Source organism: Chamaea fasciata, unplaced genomic scaffold (assembly GCF_029207755.1).
Source record: "Chamaea fasciata isolate MVZ Bird 193981 ecotype frontalis unplaced genomic scaffold, bChaFas1.0.hap1 SCAF_8, whole genome shotgun sequence".
NCBI classification, from domain to species: domain Eukaryota; kingdom Metazoa; phylum Chordata; class Aves; order Passeriformes; family Sylviidae; genus Chamaea; species Chamaea fasciata.
The window spans coordinates 11040028-11057223 of NW_027094093.1; the positions used below are offsets into that span (position 1 = coordinate 11040028).

Genomic DNA, 17196 nt, shown 5'->3' on the forward strand with positions numbered 1-17196 from the left:
GAGCGCCAAATATGGGAGCGATTCCTGAGAACTTCCTTCCCGCAGGCGCTGAGGGCTGGCCCCGCTGGAATTTGAGTGCCCGGCTTTGTTTGCCAAGCTGCTTGACCCCTGTTTCATCTGGTCAGGGTAACTGGCCCAGTGCCAACAGGCAGATCGCTAGATATCTGTACAGTAGATGTATGTTTATTGCCACAAGATGGGGGTTAACCGGATTCCCGCCCTTCAGGCAGATCAAGTCTGTTCAATATTTTTGTAAGGGCTCGAAAGAAGGAAGGGCAGCTGGGTTTACAAAATTGGCAGATGACACCAAGCTGGCCAAAACCACTGGCAGGTGGAAGAAGGAATTGAGAATCTTTTTACATTGATTCGTACATGAAATAATCTAAGATCACCAGAGGTAAGCTTTAACAACAAAAAGCAGGTGCTACTACATATTGGCATTTTAAGTCACTCTATGAATTTAAAGTGGCAAAAAACAGAAACTGATGACATGGGAAAAGCAAATCAAAGCTACACAACTATCTGTAGCAATATGCTGCTGCAGTGGAATTAAATCTTACTCCAGGCCATTAAAAATAGTATTGCATACAAAACCTGGAAAGCAATCATTGCACTTTCCTTAGCTCAGTCAAAGCCACTGATTGCGTTCAGCAGAGACTTGGGCAAACTCAATGTCACCTACAAGAGAGGAGGAACACTCAGATGTTTATGAACATGACCTAGGTGGGGATGTAAACAAACTGTTTACAAACTGTAAACAAGCTGTTCTGCAATAACTGACCTCACACCATTTCCAGATTTCATTTGGGAATTACTAACATTTTTCCCCAGTGCTGTTGATGTGACATACACACATTTCAGCATCACTGTATTGCATACCAAACAACTGAATAGGATTGATTCTGTCCACATGCAAAGCTCTGGGAACTCTCTCCTACAGTCAAGTGTTGTGAACAAGCTCGTTTTTTATTGTCTCAACTTTTAGTAATACTAAAACACCAAGGCTGGCTATGCAACCTAAGTACAAAGTCCACAATTGCTTAATGATACAGCACATCAATGGTATTTCATAACACAGAGTCATATGTAAACTTCCATAGTTTATTTACCATCATGGGGTTTATTCTACACCTGCTAAGTCCCTAATCTCCTCAGCAGCCTTTGCAACAAGTGAAGCCAACTTGAGAACTTCTCATCAGGTAAAATGCATAAACTGTTTCCAAAGAGGGCAATAAGTGCTTGATGGCAAAACTCATATTGGCTCTTCACTAATCACTCCCCTTATGAAAGTTGGTAGTTCACATTATGGCTTTTTGAGGGTTGTCTTAAAGAAAATCACGTGAAGCTCACATTTTTGTGTTAATATGTGTAAATACATACCTTGACCAACTGATCTAAAGATCTGTCAGTCTTTGCTTTGTGTTGATTTGCTGAACAGTTCTGCTTTTAATAATTTACTAACTACATGTACTCAAATGTTAAGAGTGACTGTCACTTGAAGGTGCAGAAAGTCTTCTGCTCTTTATTCTCAGTGTTATTAAACTCACAATCTGCATTTCTAGAAAGATGCACTTGCACACACTCACACGCTACAAAGGGAGACATTCACCAAGCTGCCCAGGGACATGTGTCAGTAAAGTTGAGGCAAACTAATCCCCCACTGCAAGAATTTGATGCATGTAACTATTTCAAGTAAATGTCACATGCCCGGATTCACTACAAAGATCGATTTACAGTAACTCTCTCTTGTTTCTTCAGCCTGACTTCCAACTCCTGTTAAACAAAACAGTTGCAATATTACATTTATTCTGTTATTAAACAGACCTGAGCTAGGGATGAGGTCCCAAGGAACGCTTTAAAGCAATCATTTTGGAATGTGCCATTTCACACATCAAAGGGAGTTACTTGTTGTGAGTGCTAACAGAAACTGTGCTGTGATGAAACCATGAGAAAACTGCCTTTTGCTTGTGTCTCTTCCCTGCTTTCCCACCAAATTCTGTGTGCTGCCCCAGGTTCTTTTTGTCTGCCTGTCAAATCCCTGCATCTGTACTTTTCCCTCCTGACCATGAACTCCATCACACAGCGGCCACAGGATACACACAGGGCTGTAACGTAGTGGTTTACCAGCCCTACGGAGTTCCCATCCCTCTCCCACACATACAAGTTACACAGAGTTCACAGAGATTCCTGTATGAATTCACACAGGTTGCATTTAGGGGCCCACAGGCTCTGCAGATCTGCAATCACACCTAAGTAACAGACCTTCGAGGTCCTGCCTTACGTAAGATCAGGTCCAATTTCACGGGCAGCTTGAACTGTCACTAGCTGGCACTGCTGCTGAAAGAAGTGTCCAGACTCTTTGCCTGCCCTTGACTGACCCCTCTATTGTGCCTGCAGAAGTTTCTGGCACCAGTTCACTCAAGGAAGGCAGGCTTTTGCCTACACCCTCATGCTGCTTCTTCCAAAAATAACTTCTTATTTGTACTCATTTTCCCCCCACCCAATGCTACATACAAAGAGCTGTACAATGAGCTGACATGATGCAAAAAGCTACAAACCTGGTCTAAACTCCTAGTCCTTCATTCTGCCGTGTTTGTGCTTTAGCTTCATGTGTCAGGGGCAGTTCACTGACTTTCCTGTGTCTATTGAAGACAAGGGCAGAAGTTCTTAAAACAAAGAGAGGAAATATTTAACCGCAGCAGCTACGTTTCAACTTGGTAGAAACTTCTCAACCAACATGAGCAAGAAAAAAATCGCACACAACAAAATCTCTTCCAGTCCCATTTTTGCTTCTGATGTCAAGAAGAAATAATGTAGAAAGGATCCTTTTTTGTCACTGGAAAGCCAGTGATTTAAAAAAACACCCTTTGGAAGATGAGCTTTTTGGAGGACTTCAAATGAGGGCTGCTTTGTGTCCTGCAGGATGTGCATGACCTGAACACAACCCACCCCTGCTTTTGTGTCCCTGCTGGTAAGGATGGGCTGAGGAACACAAGTGAAAGAGGGGATGGGGCTGTCACCTGTGCTCCCACAGTCTTGTGGGCTCCCCTGAGGGGGTCTGAGGGTGTTTTTGTAGATTTTCTGCCGAGAGGAGCCAGGCTTCAGGCCCTGTGTCCCAGCCAGCACGGTCCTCCCCAGGCAGCAATCTTCCCCCAGCCTGCCCCAGCTCAGCCTGGGGTCTGCAAGGTTTAGTGCCCATCATGTTCTTCCTGAGCACTCAAATACATATAGACAGTACTAGTTTGGAAGAGTAAGAACAGAACAGCTGGATTTCAAAACCAGCCGTGTGCAAGTATGCACTGAGATTTAAACCCTTTTTGCATTTTTTTGGTCCACTAAAACCTTATGAAGATCTAACAAGTCTAATCCTTTACACAACATGTTTACAGCCAAATACTTCAATTGTTACTAACACCAAGTTCACTGGTGCTATATGAAGTATAAGAAAATTTATGTGATTTTATATCCTGATTAATCATCCATGCTTGTAGATCATTTTTGCCAGCCTACATGTATAATTGAGATATTTTGAGATCTTTCAAAGGCAAATATTATTCAAAACTCATTTATAAACAAGAACACAATGGCTATATTTTTGCTTTCCTCAGCATATCTCTGGCGGCCTAAGGACCATACTAAAGCAGCTGCTCTTTTCACTCATCTTTAGGAGTAGAGCTGAATAAAAATTAGCCTTTTTTTTTTACACAGGGATATGCTCTCCTTGTCAAAGATTGACTCTTTGCTCACTGAAAGGTAGCCTTAAAATTCTTAAAACCTCATAATCAGAATTTAAACATAACCTTCTAATGATGGTAGTGTTATAAAAAATAGCATTTAGGAAAGAAAATAACCTGTGTGGTCTTACAGTACATCTCTTTCTAGTGTATCAGAAATGTCCTGCATCCCTCTGGTGCTGAGGATTAATTTGGGCCACTCTTTGTGTCAAAGTTAGTAAATACAACTCTCTCTTCCAGCAACAGGTATCAAGCAAGGCTTAAGAACTTTAATCCTGAGCCTACCAAGAGAAAACAAAAAAGGCAAAAACCCCTCAAAGTGCCTTAGACATCCATCACCTTGGACTTCTCAATGCCTGACTTCAATTATTCTAAACACTGAAAGACATTGGTTTTTGTAAGAGGTAATTCCTGATCCACAGAGAACATGGGTTTTTACTGATTTCTGGTTTTCATCAAGTTAATAGAGATGTGCTGCAGGGCAACTTACCTGGAAAACACCATACCTTGAGGTGGTAAAGTAAAAGCTGATCCATTTAGTCTCTCTCATCCAAATTGGTGTTCATATTTAGTAATGAGTGGTTTTCCTAATGGCAAGGATGCTGGCATAATTAAAAGGATCAGTTTTCTGAAGAGGCTGTTGTTGTAGGTTTATATAATTTAACAGTTATTTTTGTCCTGAAATCTTCTCATTTCTTAATGCATTCAGCATTCAATAGCTTTAACTAAAATTGCTTCATGTACATTGAGTGTAAAATTCCAGTTGCAGTTAAATGGGTGGGAATGGGTCCCTCCTGTAGTTGAAGGGACACTGCTGGCAATGGATCCAGGCTGGTTTTCTAGTGCATACAGCCCGGTCACAAGGCAAGTTCAGGACGAAATACCAGTCTTAGTTCAAGAGCCCCAGTCAAGACTATGCTTGGTAATAAATAAACTAACAAAAACAAAAAACAAATAAAAAAAGCGCCAACCCAAAGTATTTTATGGAAATAAAATTACACAAGGTATGAAAGGTGTGATGAGTTGTATTTAAACAGTAGGTCTCTAATCGCAGAGTAATTGTGAAACACGCTTTCCTTGAGAGAGCCCGTATTTGAAAGGGGAATTAGGAGAAAGCGTTAATTAATGACTTATTTGTTTCAAGCTGAGGTCAAACTGCCCTCTGTGATTACAGCCGGGTCTGTGGCCGTACTGTTGAGCTACCGCCGGCTGTAACCCTGAGCACGCACCGGGCAGGGGCGAGACGAGCACCAGCGACTCCTCCCGCGGACTCCGCGGGTCAGGCGCTTTGCGGGGGACGGGACGGGGACGGTCACGGGGACAGACACGGGGACGGACACGGGGACGGCCACGGGGACGAAGCCGCTCCCGCCGTTCCACGGGGGCCGCCCCGCGGGCTCCAGCCCAATTATGGCCGCGCGCGGGGCTCGCGCGCCGCCGGGCCAATCAGGCGCAGCGCTGTCCCGTGACCGCGCGCCCCCACAGGCAGGCAGGCAGGCAGGGCCGCCCCGCGCCGCCACTGGGGCCACAGGCGGCGACGGCGGCGCGGCCGGGATGGCGCGGAGCGGCGCGGCGCTCGGCAGGGCGCTGGCCGGAGGGGCCGCCGCCAGGTACGCGGGGCGAGGCGCGGTGGCCGCGGGCGTGACGGAGAGGGGCCGGTTTCCTGGTTAGAAACTCGCCTCCTCTTTGCCCGAGACGGTGGCAGAGTTGCGAGCGATCCGTCAAAGGAATTCAAAACTGAGGAAGCGCTCGTATGTTTTCCCTTGAAATAATGCAACACGTTCCTTCTCACCTAAGCGTGCGTAAGGCTGGCTGCAACAGCTCGAGAAAAAACGATGTGCTTTGCGGAAGAGTTAACTTTGGAACTGAAAGAAAAAAGAGCAAGCAGATGAGAGAGTGCAGTTTGAAAGGCTTAGTGTAAAAGGTTCACCTGTTACCAGTGTTACGGCAGTGCTGCTGTGTTGCTTTATCAAACTCTGTCATCCTCATAAAAACTGTCAAAAAGTGGAATAGAGATTGGTTCATGACATCAAATTTCACGCAATAATTTGACAAAACTCTTTACTGTGCAGTGGTATAATGTATCACTGGGCCACATTTTTTACTTTATATCCTTTGTGGTATAATCTCGGGGTTGTGTTTGCAATATTAAATTCGTTCAGTCTTGGTAAACAAAATTGCTGTTTTAAAGAGTAATTTATTAGAGTCTCCAGGGCAAAATCAAGTGCTGGAAGGGTGTTTGGTATAAGGAGACCCATTAACTGCTTGCAAACTAAGTTTAAAAATGTTCCTAGTGGAGAGTGCAAAGATCTTGGCAGCTGGTTCTAAGCGAGCAGAAGCTGGATGAAGCAGGGCGCTGTGTTAGTTGTAGCCTTGGAGCTGCGGATGCTCCACTGCTGCAGCTGTCCCCAGAGCGCGCTCGGTACCTGCTGCCAGCTCGGCACAACCTCGCTGTGCTCAGCAGCAGGCTTCAAGGGCTCAGGTGGTAAATCCGTCTCCTCTGCTTATTCACACTGAGATGCTAACGAGGACACGTGCTGGTACACTCATTTTTTTGGGGATACGATCAGCTGTTGGCAAAGAATTTGAATGGGATCAACTCGTGTCTCACAGACCATAAAATCAGATATCACTACCCTGATGAAAGTATCAGTTGGTGTACAGTAAACACATTTGCCCTGCCATGCTCCTGGCACTAATTTCAGTCTTTACACTGAGGAGTTAAGAGAGCCATTTAAAAAAAAAAAAAAAGGTAATCTTCAGGCTTAGAAAATTGTGAAGTTATTTAAAATAAAAATTAAAAGTCACTGAATATGGCTACTTACACGTGGTGTCGAATACTAGGAATGTTTCCTTTTCAGGTGATGGGAGTTGGCTGGTGCCGTGGTCAGTCCTCGGGGGCTCAGGGAGGAAGCAGAGAGTGGCAGGAGGGAGTGATGCCAGTAAGAGCAGTGTGAGTGCACATGGTTCTGTCACTGGCAGAAGATAAATACAGAGGTGGCAGGTGTGCCTGAATTCTAGCATGGACTTGGGTTTTCTTCAGTGGCCCAGGTCAGGTTCACAAAAACATGACAATCCATGGAAACCAAGGGATTTCTTCAAGAGATCTGCTTTTCTGAACTGGGACCCAGGCCAGCACATTCTCACAGCATCTGTTCTTCAGATAAAACTGGGAGAGGGATGGATTCTCACCGTACTTGTTAGCATTATAACCTCTTAACCTTGCCTTCCTCGAATGGCACTGTAGTTGTGAAAAGGACGTTGTCTCTCAGCAGCTGAGAGATTATTTGTAGGGATTGTTTCTCAGCCTCGTGGCTGAAACAAGTTTAGATAAAACTGTATGAAACAATAGACTGGCACAGCATTACAGTAAAAAACAAACCAAGAGACAAACCCTGGTGACTGGTTTGGACTCTGTCCTGTACATAGCCCCAGATAATGGAATTTAAATCAGCTGTGCAGGATGAGCTCTGAACACCTTCTGTGAATCTGGTTGAGGCAGCTACAACGTTACTGGCACCCTTCCAGCATTCCTGTCAGAGCTTTTCCTTAACAGTCTTGTATGGTCTGTCTAGAAAAAAAACAGACTTTGTCCACAAGCCTTGAGATACTGTTACAAACATTTGCAGAGCTGTCTAAAGGCTTTTAAAGTGGACCTATCCTGTCTGAATTTTGACACAACACTTCTGTCCCACTGTAGTTTCTTTTCGACTGCAGTGATTACAATGTGTTTTCAGGCATCATGCTTCATATCCCAGTTGCATAGTTGGTTTTTAGAAAGTCTGTACAGATCGTTTCTAACCAGCTGCTAATGATGATTATTTTTCTCTAAACTCAATACCAATTTATTACTTACCTGTCTCCTAATAGAGTGACAATATAAGCTGATTTGCTCAGTCATAGGTAACCACTGTATTTTTTTTAGAATTCTAGATTGTGTTGATTTTAAAGAACATAGTGTTAATTTTAATTAAATTTAATTCAAATTGGGTAACTAATTTGCTGACTGATTTGGTGTTTGGTAAAAAAAAAAAAAAAAAAAAAAAAAAAGGGGGGCATCTACCTGTTCATATTCATTGTGTCTAAAAAACCAACAAAGCAATCAAGCAAACTCCAGAGAGGCCTAGTTCTAAGTAAAACTAAGTTTTACTTTAAGTCCTAAGCTCCATTCTTAACCACGTGAATCCAGAAATGTAGTCCTGGTTATAGTTAGAGGAAGACCTGGGTTACTCATTAGCTTATGTTTGTAGGCTCACTGAGGGCAAATAGTGGCATTTTTACTTTCCTGGTGCCAAAATTCAGACACTTCTGAGGCAGCATTTTGCATCTTGACTGACTTGATCTGAGCCAAGTCAGTAATTTAGCAGAGCTGTTAAACACAATATTTGTTAGATTTTAGTGTAGATGTTCACAGAGAACACTGAGGTGCAATCTTAGAATTACTAGTACTTTCAAAGGTAATTTGTAATGTTTTACTTATGAAAACACTGCATCCAAGGTTCTGGAGATATTTTCTGAAGGAAATGTTGAAAGCTGGATAAACAAAGCACCTTCTGAAAGGACTTTCAACATGAAATTGTCCTTTTAAGAAAAGGGTGGCAGCAGAGGGATTAAAGCAGAGTTCAGCTTTCTATTTGCAAGTGAAACCTTCTCTACTTCGTGTATTCCTGAAGGGTAAAGTATTGCAAACTCTGCCTTGCTGTTGCTGTTAAGCCTGTCCTGCAGACTAAGTGCACGTGAGACTTGAATGTGAACTGGAGCTGCCATGCAGGCAGTGGTTAATGAGGCCCTTTGTATTTCACTCTGCCAGTTACTTCTGTCACCACTGGGGGCTGGTTTTAGTTTCTCTCAAGAAAAAAAAAAAAAAAGGTGCTCCTTGTGTTTTTGACAGTTTGTATATTGTTACAAGCCCTCATTTTTTCATCTGGCTGACATTTTCTCTAATGTTATACAAGAGACTGTTTGTCTTACCTGAATGCATTGTTATTTCTTTTGCTGATGTGAAACACATCTAAAAGCATTTTCCCTGTTTCAGGCACTTGACCTCTTGTGGTATTCTGATGACCAGAACTTCTCCTTCGCAAGGACCTGTGATGAGCCATACTTTTTCAAGAAATTTCTTCAATGTTGCCACACCACTAATAAATAAAAGAAAAGAATATTCTGAAAGAAGAATTATAGGGTTGGTATAAAACTGTGGAAAGAGACTTTAAATGCTTATTGATTTTGTATTTGCTGTAATTAATTCAAAACACCAGTAGTTCAAAAGACTGGATATCCCTGAAGACACATGTCCCTAACACTCTGGGAACCTAGAAAGGAGTTTTGACTTTCAGAATTTGTAGAGATCGGGTTCACCAGTCTGAAATTGAATTAAAAAAAAAGTAGGAACCCAAAACCTTTGGCCCATAGCATGAAACAGCAGAAATAACTGTTCTATTCCATGACAAAACCAAAAAAACTTTGAAATGGAGTAATACACTAATAATTTCATCTAGCAAAATGTGAATGAATCAACAGGTGTGAAAACTCTGTTCTATATTCTTCCAAATACATGCTAATGTTTGCACTTACATTATAATATACGTCTTAAGATTTTCTTATTTCTTTAAAAGAAGAAAAATAATTAATTTTGTGATGAAGAAATTTCACACAGAAAAAGATTTTAAAACCTTGTTTGCCTTAAGAGCTAGTGGGAAAATCCCAGTTCATTTAATGATACTGGGATCAGCCCCCAGTCTCTGGTCCATAACAGTATGAACTCTTTATTAGATTTTTTTTTTTTTTCTACTATATTTAACATTCCTTTTTGTGATAGTTCTTGAACGGCAACACATCTTGCCTAGTCACTTAAAAAGGGCCTTTGTCCAATAGTCCTCACAGCTGAGCACTGTTGAACATATGCTTCATTTTAAAGGAAATTAGGCACATGCTTAATCCCATCTGTTTCAGAGTCAGAATGAAAAATTAAAAACCATAGCTATGTAATACTTTGCCAGGTTACAGCAGAATCAGCTAAAATGTTGCCTTAATATTGTTTCATCTGATTTCAATATCCTGCCTGAGCAGGGGTGCTGGACAAAACGAACTCCAGAGGTCCCTTCCAACATCAGCCATTCTGTGATGCTGGAAGGTTTTTCCATTGCATCTGGTATTTAATTAAGCTTTTTTATTTGGGCTGAAGTAAAGAAGGTGGTGCTCCTCTGTTTAAACCTTATGAAATATAGTACTTGAGTTTTGGTACACCTTGTCTTGGGACCCACGAAGTGTGGGTTTTGTTTTCTTTTTGTGGCGTGTCCAAGATCTGCCTAAACGAAGACACAGCTGTGCTGGAAAAATGTTTCCATTTGAAGTGTGTGCATGTTTACCTGATATTGCAGAAAGTAGCAGGCACTAGGTTCATTATGCTGGATGGTGTATGATAGTTTGCTTCTTTATGCAAATACCAGTGTATTACTTTTCTTTCCTCTTAATTAGCAAAGCTGCATTTTCAATTTCCAAAATCAGTGGTATGACTATGTCTACCTTTCAACTGCCTGTGCCCTGTATACCATCTTTGAAACTTTTTCATACTGAATTTGAAGTTAAAATACCTTGTAACTGTGATGTTCATGTGTCCATTTCCAGGTATTCCATGCAGGAAATGTATGAAGTTGTTGCTGTTGTGGAGAATTACAAACTCTTTGTTCCTTGGTGTAAAAAGTCAGACATACTCTCGAAGCGCTCTGGGTACTGCAAAGCACAGCTAGAAATAGGATTTCCTCCTGTAATAGAGAGATACACATCAATTGTAACCCTAGTGAGACCACATTTAGTTAAGGTAATTGCATTTTTTTTTCTCCTAACCATAATATTCCTTTGTTGTTGTTGTTGTTGTTGTTGAAATTTGAATATTCCAGGAACATCTTGCTTCAAAACAAAATCGATGCTGGAAGTTCTTTGTGTGGTTCAAAATTTTTGTTGCTTTTCTGTAAAGACTTTAGTTAAACTGGGGAGAATTTGAATGTGTTTTAGAACATGAACTGCCACAGGGGAGGAGAGGGAATCACTTTTTAATTTGCCATTGTTGGCAAAGCTGGCAGCCATTAAACGAAGACATTAACAATTTTGCTTAGTTTTTTTTTAAGCTTTGTCCAAGCCTCTCTGTTTGTAAAATAAGTACTCAGTTAAAAGTTATCTGACAACTCTAGCTTCTGATGCCTTAATGAACTTGCTGTCATTACATTTCTTCTTACAATTTTAATTAGTTAAAATGAAAAGCCTAAAAAAAAGGCTAAGCTTCAGTATGATGTGCTGAAGAGATTGTTATTCAATATATTGATGAGAAGACACAAATGTGGATTTAAAGGCAATTTTTTTATAATTAATTTGTTCAGAAGAGAAGCAGTTATATTTCTCCTTTCAGCTTTTCAAAAGCTATAATTAAGAGAAAAGTAGAAAAGTGTCAAGGAAAACATTTTAAATGATGCCTGGATCTTCTATTTGTTTGCCTTATATGTTCAAATCTGTTTTGCTAAAGAATGGCTCAGAACAGATTCCTTATAGCAAAACTGACTGTTCCTTGGCAGATCTTAATTAGTTTGGAATAGTGGAAATTATAGCAGTTGATTGCTGTTCAGGATAATTGTTTGAAAATCCTATTTCATTGTTCTTTTCTAGGCTTCCTAATAAGAGACACTTAACAGAAAATGAGTTTCTGAAGTACAGGGGAGATGTAAAATGGAAAAGGAATACACAAAATTACTTTATTCAATATCCTGACTGATTAGGGAAAGAAAGATTTTTTTTCCTTTATTAAAAAAAGTTGCGCAGCTATAATGGAAAATCTGTGATTAACATGCTGAGAGCTTTCCTTTTCTACAGTTCCCTGAGAAGACAGGCTTTTTTCTTTCACTCAGCTATCAGATTGGCTTACCAACTCTTTTTCCCTCTTAATTCACTCAAAAGAAGCATTCTTGTCTCAGGAAAAAAAACCCTAAAAGTGGCGAGGAAAGCCATTTCTTCAGATTTCCTCCCCTGAGACTCACTAGCCTTTTCTCTGCTGCAATTACTTTTCCTAGAGGTTTACATTATCTCCACAGAACTGCAGGAACATTCCTAGGGAAGTGATTGTATGCTTGTCCTCTCAAGTAACTCTAGGCAAAGGAGCCTTGTGTGGTGCTCAGGCACAAAATGGGAATGGGTTTGTTGCTTAAGGTTTTCCCTTTTTTTAGGACTGAAGCAGTGGAAAAATCAGATTGGTAACAGCAGTTTTTGCTGAAGGGGAAAGCATGGAGTGAGTTTGCTCCCTTAAGACTGGGAGAAAGGGGGACACAGTGGCAGTTTTCCCATTTTTCCTGCTGTTTTGACACTAGGGAAAAGTAGGCCCAGCTCTTTGTATCTAATCTTCCCTCTACTCCTTCCCTTTCTGATGCAGAAGTAGCAAGGCCTTGCATTATCTCATTCCTGGAAAGAGAAATGTAGGTGTTCCTGTGCTGGTGATTAGGCTTTGGGATGAGTCACCTTTCCACAGCTTTCCAACCCAAGCAACACTCCCTGGGGGCACTCTGTTGGAGCAGAGCTCCTTGGGTAACAATAAGAACTTGTGAAAAAGAGACAGAAATTTTTTCTACAAATTCCCAGCCAGCTGAGGTTATGTATTTGGATGTTCTATGCATCATGCCACAGATCTCTTTTATGGCACTCAACACACAATTGTTGGCTCTGCCTTGGAAGGACTTCAGTTATTTTGCCATAACTGACAACTGTGCATATAGGATCTCATGCTGGCTGTGCTGTAAGAACAGTTTTAACTATGCCATGACCATCACTGTTTAACAAAATGCAAACACAAGCTTCAGTGATACCTGCTTGTCACATTTGTAAAATTTGCCTAATTGTAGCTTGATTTTTAAACTGTTATTTTAGGCATCATGCACAGATGGAAAACTCTTTAATCACTTGGAAACAGTGTGGCGTTTGAGCCCTGGTATCCCTGGCTATCCAAGGACGTGTACATTGGATTTTTCAGTAAGTATGGTAATTAAAACTACCACATGCTAGGAGCAGCACATAGAAATACTTATCTTCAACTGAGGGGGCTTTTTTTAAATGCCTGTCCTATTTCTTTAAACACTTATACACAGAAAACAAGTTAGTTTTAGTCAATTCTGTCCACAAAATATTTTGCAAACTTTACTGCTGGAAACCACTTCAGTATTCTTCAGAGACAGCAGCCTTCTGTGAGGTGTCCATGTATCATGAAACAGTCTAGGACAGGCACCTCTCAGCCTACAGTCCTAAACACACTGAAGTTTTCAGACAGTTAAATGCAGGAGAAATGCTAAATATACATTGCTATTTTCTTTAATTATTCTACAACCTAAATGCTCTTGGTACCAGAAAGTCAGTGTTCTGCCATCTGTCCTGTTTGGGCTGCAGTTTGGTCAGTTTAATTTCCTGTCTTCCAGTTCTACTCTTTCATGTATTTTAAGCCTTGCTCCTTCCTTCTCTAATACAAGTGTAATAGATTTTTGCTGTCTCTAATCTATGATGGGATATCGCTGCAGCCCAAAACTATTGCCCTTTAAATCCAGTACCTGATTTAGCCTGATTCCAGTCCCAGAAAAGCTCTTTCCATTCAAGTTACTGCTTTTCTATGTTTTCTGTTTTGTCTGCCATCACATTTTTTCCTTGCATTTTAAAACAAAGTGTAGGTGTTGCAACAGGCTGCAAAAGTACACAGAGACATGGGCTAATCCTGCTGCCATCTGCTGGAATACTCTGCTTTGAAAATTATCTTCAGTAAATAGGAAAAAGCTTTTGGAGTATTTTTAAATTAGCACATTAACCTCCTTAGGTTATTAACTTTCAGCTCATTACTGTATTCTGCTTCATACAGTTCAACAAAAAAAACAATTTACAGGCACTCAAAGAGCCACATTTTTAATGATTTGCATGTTATGTGCTCATATTATTTGTATTTCTTTAGGCAAATAAGTGTCAGTTCTTTCCACTAACACATATGAGCTATTTTTTAACCCAAGCCATAAATCAGTTAAAAAACATAAATTCTACAATCTGAGTACAGGCTCTGTGAGAAAACAGCACCACACCTCTACAAACCAAAGCCACATTTTGACATGTCAGGTCAAGAACTTCAGTTAAAGGGAATCAAAACTGAACTGGATGTGGATATTTTCATTTTCTAGGGGGAACACTCTGAGCACATCTTATTGCTTACCCTGTTTGGAGGCAGTAGAAGCCAGTGCAGTTGGCTGAGCTTAACCCCTGCCAGTTACTGCCCTGCTGCTCCTTGCCCCTGGGCACTTGCAGGCAGGGATGATAAGCATTTCACAACAAACTCCTCAAAACAGGCCCTGCAATTACAGATATTCAAGAGCAAACTTTGATTTCAAGAATGCTTGTTTGCTTTAGAAAATGTTATTTGAGTTTTGAGCTATGCTGGTTCCCACAAGCTGCTGTACCCTGTTGTGCCAGCCTGATTCCAGGAGACATCCACATACAGCAGGGAATTTTTTCCTATTTTGCTTTCAGCTCTGAAATGATTTGCTTCAGAGTGAAGCACACCACCATTTTTACCACCTGCAGACTTCATTAATGTATACCATACCTCAAGACTGACATATTTGCTGAACATGATGCCAAACTCATTATCCCCAGTCTGCAGAACTCTGCATGCCCTGAATGACAGCTCTCAGACTTGCAAGAGGCAGATTAATTTTACTGATGCTGAAGGTCAAGCAAATGTAAATGAAGCTACACTTGGCTTATGGGCCAAGCTGTTTAATTACATTTGTGCTACTGCTTTGCAGTTAACATGCATTGCTCATAAGGAAGCGGGGAGAAGCTGTATTTGTTCCTTGTGGCATTAAATCTGCTGATTTTTCAGGAATGACAAAAATTACTTAACTCCCAATCCATTTCATTGACTGCTGGTGTCAGGTCAGGAGTGGGAGCTGTTCAGGTGGGAGATGTGACACACAAACCAAATCTGTAGTTTTAGTCATTAAACTGCTTGTTTGAACCTACCATAACTACTGCCACCAACAAGGAAAGACTGAATTAAAATACTGCCATTTAATAGGTAACTATTTCAAGCCACCTTTAAGTTTCTTGGGTATGCTCCAGCTTACCTTTTAGTCTGCTGTCTTGCCATGCAGGATTTTCTTCCGACGACTTTTATCCTCCAGGTGAATTCTGTGCACAAAACAGTTATTGTTTGTCAGGGGTTTTTTAATACCCCAAACCTCTTTTGTAACAAATCATTATTCAAAGAAAAGACAGTTTAGGTAAATGTAAATGGCTACTTCAGAGAACAGAATGAGAGGATTCTTGTAATGGGAAAGCCCAGGGGTACAGCCCTCAGACCAGGGAACCTGGCTTTCCTTCTCAGCCACATTCACCCACTCCTCAGTTTTAATGTTCTACAACTTACCTGCAGCCTTCACTGGAGATTCTTTAACAGAGTTGTCTCTTTGTAACAGCATTTTACAACAGTGTATACAGGAAAAATAATTCTCATTTATTTTCTTAAACAGATTTCTTTTGAATTTCGTTCACTTCTTCACTCGAAACTTGCTACGCTATTTTTTGATGAAGTTGTAAAGCAGATGGTTGCTGCCTTTGAAAGAAGAGCATCCAAACTGCATGGCCCAGAAACCAGCATCCCTCGGGAGCTGATGCTGCATGAAGTTCATCAGACGTAAAGGGAAACTGTAACAAGCTCAGCTATAAACTTGTCTGTACACTTCCTTTGTACAAAGTGCCCTGCTCCTCCTTTGGGGCATCTATTCCTTATCTGAGCTGTGGGTGTGATCTTACACTGTGCCAAACACACCTGCCCGGCCAGACAGATACAGAAAGTTCAAAAGCTGCAATCAAGTGCAGTTCAAGCCTTATCAGTAACAGACACCTGGCAGCTCCTGTAGCCCGGGCTATCCCAGGCTGCCGTTAACGCCAAACGGCTCCTGCAATCACGGCCTGGCTCTGCCTTGGCCTGGCTCCGGGGGTTTGCAGCACTGTCACACATTAACTCAGCTTGGCGGGAACACAGCGTCACAGCACCAACTCAGCCAGCTCTGCCCGAGCAGGGGCCAGCTGACACAATGGCTCCCCAGAGAATGGCACAGTTTGGCAGCCACTGAGGAGGGGTGCTTTTAATCCAAATGAATAGCAAAGGTAAGTCAGGGGTCTCCAGCTGCTCTTGGAACACCAACTGCTCTAGAACTCCCCTCATTTTCAGGGATGAAGCACGTAAGGAGTACTGTAATTGGAGTGCAGCAGTCTGTTATTACCAGTGGTTCCCAGTGGACTGGTCTGAAATTTGTAGTACATTTGGCACTGAACTTGCTCCTTGCTACTCCTTCCCAGTTACACATTGCACTTTGGTTACTTCTATCTCATCTAATGCAAACAGAACACTTAAAAACAAGTTACCTCTGAGAACCAGGTACCAGTGCTGTCCTCCCTGGAAGCAGGGAACAAGAGGCTTCCTGCAGACAACCACAGCCAAGGCCAGCTGTCACTATAAATCATACAAGAGAGCAATAAACCCTCATGCTTTGAGGTTTTTCAGTACCATGCTCCCACTGTGATAATGCCATCTTGATTAAATACACGTTCAGTACTTCTGTTCCTGAAACACTCTCTTCCCAGTCTCTGAAGAAACCAAATAGGTTTGAACAGATTCTAAATCCTTACTTTATGCTGCCTTGCATTACCAAATTTCCTTACTGATAAAAGGACCAGCTTCAGGCCAAGCGCTGAAGCTGGTCCTTTCCCTGCAGCATATGTAATCCATATGGTTACTACACAACAGGATATTAAATAACATAGAAAGGTATGTTTCAAAATAATGACAGCCCTGAAACAGTTTCAGACCATTTTACTTAAAATTAGAATATCACACATCCTGTCTGTAGGATAGTTCTTATTAAGGGCGGGAAGCAGGGGAAAGCAACAGCTGGGGTTAAGGTCATTTGTACAGAAACTGAGAAGTTGCAAAGCAATTTTGATTGTTGAAGCAATCAGAGATATATACAGAAGTATGGGAACACCATTGTTCTGCAGGCTGGAAAGCAGAAAAGACATTTCTCTACACATTAGTAGTGGTGTCAGGTCAAAGAACACAGAAAGGGGCAAAGCAACATTTCTAGTGTAAAATAACTAAATCCTGCACCCCTGACCAGAAAGGATAAAGGTAAGAATGGAAGGCTCAAGGTGAGGAGGTAACCACATGAGACCTGAGCAAAGGAACTATTTAAAAACCCCAGAACCCTTAGCAAAGACTTACCTGTTAGATACCCTCAGGGCACTTCCCTTCCCCCAGGACTATGAAAGGTACACTGGGCCTGTTCCAGCACGTGAAACAATCAGATAGAGGGTAAAATAAAGTCAGTGCACTTGCCTTTTTTTCAGAGCATTGTTTAATATTTCAAAGAACTGTAATGCAGTTCAGCTT

The 17196-nt window shown here is 41.5% G+C and overlaps 1 protein-coding gene and 1 long non-coding RNA gene across 5 annotated transcripts; one reads left to right on the top strand and one right to left on the bottom strand.

Annotated features, from left to right (window-relative positions):
- Window positions 1-5224: 5224 nt before the first annotated feature.
- Window positions 5225-10414, bottom strand: LOC136293186 (uncharacterized). 2 transcript variants are annotated; one of them, XR_010722107.1, is made up of 4 exons: window positions 10328-10414; window positions 8706-8872; window positions 6560-6709; window positions 5225-5599 (listed from the first exon to the last, which is right to left on the bottom strand). It is a non-coding gene; the product is annotated as an uncharacterized lncRNA (long non-coding RNA). The 2 variants fall into 2 exon arrangements; XR_010722106.1 differs by lacking the exon at window positions 5225-5599 and adding an exon at window positions 6219-6304.
- On the top strand, window positions 5229-15556 carry COQ10B (coenzyme Q10B). Of its 3 annotated transcripts, XM_066189639.1 has the most exons (6): window positions 5291-5344; window positions 6596-6687; window positions 8770-8916; window positions 10362-10554; window positions 12642-12743; window positions 15275-15556. In XM_066189639.1, exons 2-6 carry the CDS (start codon window positions 6599-6601, stop codon window positions 15440-15442), a joined length of 699 nt encoding a protein of 232 aa, XP_066045736.1. In that variant the 5' UTR covers window positions 5291-5344; window positions 6596-6598; the 3' UTR covers window positions 15443-15556. The 3 variants fall into 3 exon arrangements, with proteins under 3 accessions (XP_066045738.1, XP_066045736.1, XP_066045735.1); XM_066189641.1 differs by lacking the exon at window positions 6596-6687 and having other exon boundaries at window positions 5229-5344; XM_066189638.1 differs by lacking the exon at window positions 5291-5344 and having other exon boundaries at window positions 6284-6687.
- The last annotated feature ends 1640 nt before the right edge of the window (window positions 15557-17196 follow it).